Raw genomic sequence first — 2,500 nt, forward strand, 5'->3', positions numbered from 1 at the left:
TACAGGTTAATAACAGACAGACAGGTAGATACAGGTTAACAAACAGACAGACAGGTAGATACAGGTTGATAGACAGACAGGTAGATACAGGTTAACAAACAGACAGACGGGTGAATATAGGTTCATAGACAGACAGACAGACATATATATAAGTTGGGGTCAGGTAAGGTAGTTGGGATCAGGTAAGGTAGTTAGGGTCAGGTAAGGTAGTTGGGATCAGGTAGGGTAGTTGGGGTCAGGTAAGGTAGTTGGGGTCAGGTAAGGTAGTTAGGATCAGGTAAGGTAGTTGGGGTCAGGTATGGTAGTTGGGGTCAGGTATGGTAGTTAGGGTCAGGTAAGGTAGTTGGGGTCAGGTAAGGTAGTTGGGGTCAGGTAAGGTAGTTGGGGTCAGGTAAGGTAGTTGGGGTCAGGTAAGGTAGTTGGGTAAGGTAGTTGGGGTCAGGTAAGATAGTTGGGGTCAGGTAATGTAGTCAGTGTCAGGTAAGGTAGTTGGGTTCAGGTAAGATAGTTGGGGTCAGGTAAGGTACAGGTAAGGTAGTTGGGATCAGGTAAGGTAGTTGGGGTCAGGTAAGGTAGTTGGGGTCAGGTAAGGTAGTTACAGGTCAGGTAAGGTAGTTGGGATCAGGTAAGGTAGTTGGGGTCAGGTAAGGTAGTTAATGTCAGGTAAGACAGGTCAGGTAAGGTAGTTGGGGTCAGGTAAGGTAGTTGGGGTCAGGTAAGGTAGTTGGGGTCAGGTAAGGTAGTTAGGTTCAGGTAAGGTAGTTGGGGTCAGGTAAGGTAGTTGGGGTCAGGTAAGGTAGTTGGGGTCAGGTAAGGTAGTTGGGATCAGGTAAGGTAGTTGGGGTCAGGTAAGGTAGTTGGGGTCAGGGGGGTAGTTGGAGTCAGGTAAGGTAGTTGGGGTCAGGTAAGGTAGTTGGGGTCAGGTAAGGTAGTTGGGGTCAGGTAAGGTAGTTGGGGTCAGGTAAGGTAGTTGGGGTCAGGTAAGGTAGTTGGGTTCAGGTAAGGTTAATAACAGACAGTCAGGTAAGGTAGTTGGGGTCAGGTAAGGTAGTTGGGGTCAGGTAAGGTAGTTGGGGTCAGGTAAGGTAGTTGGGGTCAGGTAAGGTAGTTAGGTTCAGGTAAGGTAGTTGGGTTCAGGTAAGGTAGTTGGGGTCAGGTAAGGTAGTTGGGGTCAGGTAGTTGGGATCAGGTAAGGTAGTTGGGGTCAGGTAAGGTAGTTGGGGTCAGGTAAGGTAGTTGGGGTCAGGTAAGGTAGTTGGGGTCAGGTAAGGTAGTTGGGGTCAGGTAAGGTAGTTGGGGTCAGGTAAGATAGTTGGGGTCAGGTAAGATAGTTGGGGTCAGGTAATGTAGTTAGTGTCAGGTAAGGTAGTTGGGGTCAGGTAAGGTAGTTGGGATCAGGTAAGGTAGTTGGGGTCAGGTAAGGTAGTTGGGGTCAGGTAAGGTAGTTGGGGTCAGGTAAGATAGTTGGGGTCAGGTAATGTAGTCAGTGTCAGGTAAGGTAGTTGGGTTCAGGTAAGGTAGTTAGGAAAAGGTAGTTGGGATCAGGTAAGGTAGTTGGGATCAGGTAAGGTAGTTGGGATCAGGTAAGATAGTTGGGGTCAGGTAAGATAGTTGGGGTCAAGTAAGGTAGTTGGGGTCAGGTAAGGTAGTTGGGGCCAGGTAAGGTAGTTGGGGTCAGGTGTGTCAGGTAAGGTAGTTGGGGTCAGGAGTGTCAGGTAAGGTAGTTTGGGTCAGGTGTTTCAGGTAAGGTAGTTAGGGGCAGGTGTTTCAGGTAAGGTAGTTGGGGTCAGGTAAGGTAGTTGGGGTCAGGTGTTTCAGGTAAGGTAGTTGGGGTCAGGTAAGGTAGTTGGGGTCAGGTGAGGTAGTTGGGGTCAGGTAAGGTAGTTGGGGTCAGGTGTTTCAGGTAAGGTAGTAGGGGTCAGGTAAGATAGTTGTGGTCAGGTAAGATAGTTGTGGTCAGGTAAGATAGTTGGGGTCAGGTTTTTCAGGTAAGGTAGTCAGTACTTAGTTGTCCCATAGTCCCATGATGTGTGTGCGTACCCGTGCTGCGTTGTAGATCCGGAATATTCTACTGATTATGTCCTCCTCCAGATCAGCTGAGACAAACTCCACTTGGATTGGCCCATGGCGATGCACGCCGTTCTCTGGCCAGTACTGAGGACAGAGCTAACGCACACACAACACACACACCACACACACACAACGCACACACACACAAACAACACACACACACAACGCACACACAACACACACACAACACACACACAACACACACACAACACACACACAACACACACACACAACGCACACACAACGCACACACAACGCACACACAACGCACACACAACACACACACACACACACAACGCACACACACAACGCACACACACAACGCACACACACAACGCACACACAACACACACACAACACACACACAACGCACACACAACGCACACACACAACACACACACAACACACACACACGACACACACACGACAC

The 2,500-nt window shown here is 49.2% G+C and overlaps 1 protein-coding gene across 1 annotated transcript in view; it reads right to left on the reverse strand.

Annotated features, from left to right (window-relative positions):
- The window catches only part of LOC135508985 (receptor-type tyrosine-protein phosphatase mu), a 76,125-nt gene that overhangs the window by 5,563 nt on the left and 68,062 nt on the right, over positions 1-2,500 (reverse strand). The window contains exon 8 of the mRNA XM_064929249.1: positions 2,041-2,166. Within this exon, the coding sequence (XP_064785321.1) occupies positions 2,041-2,166 (126 nt within the window). The remainder of the gene's footprint in view (positions 1-2,040; positions 2,167-2,500) is intronic.

This window comes from Oncorhynchus masou, chromosome 3 (genome assembly GCF_036934945.1).
Source record: "Oncorhynchus masou masou isolate Uvic2021 chromosome 3, UVic_Omas_1.1, whole genome shotgun sequence".
Classification (NCBI taxonomy): domain Eukaryota; kingdom Metazoa; phylum Chordata; class Actinopteri; order Salmoniformes; family Salmonidae; genus Oncorhynchus; species Oncorhynchus masou.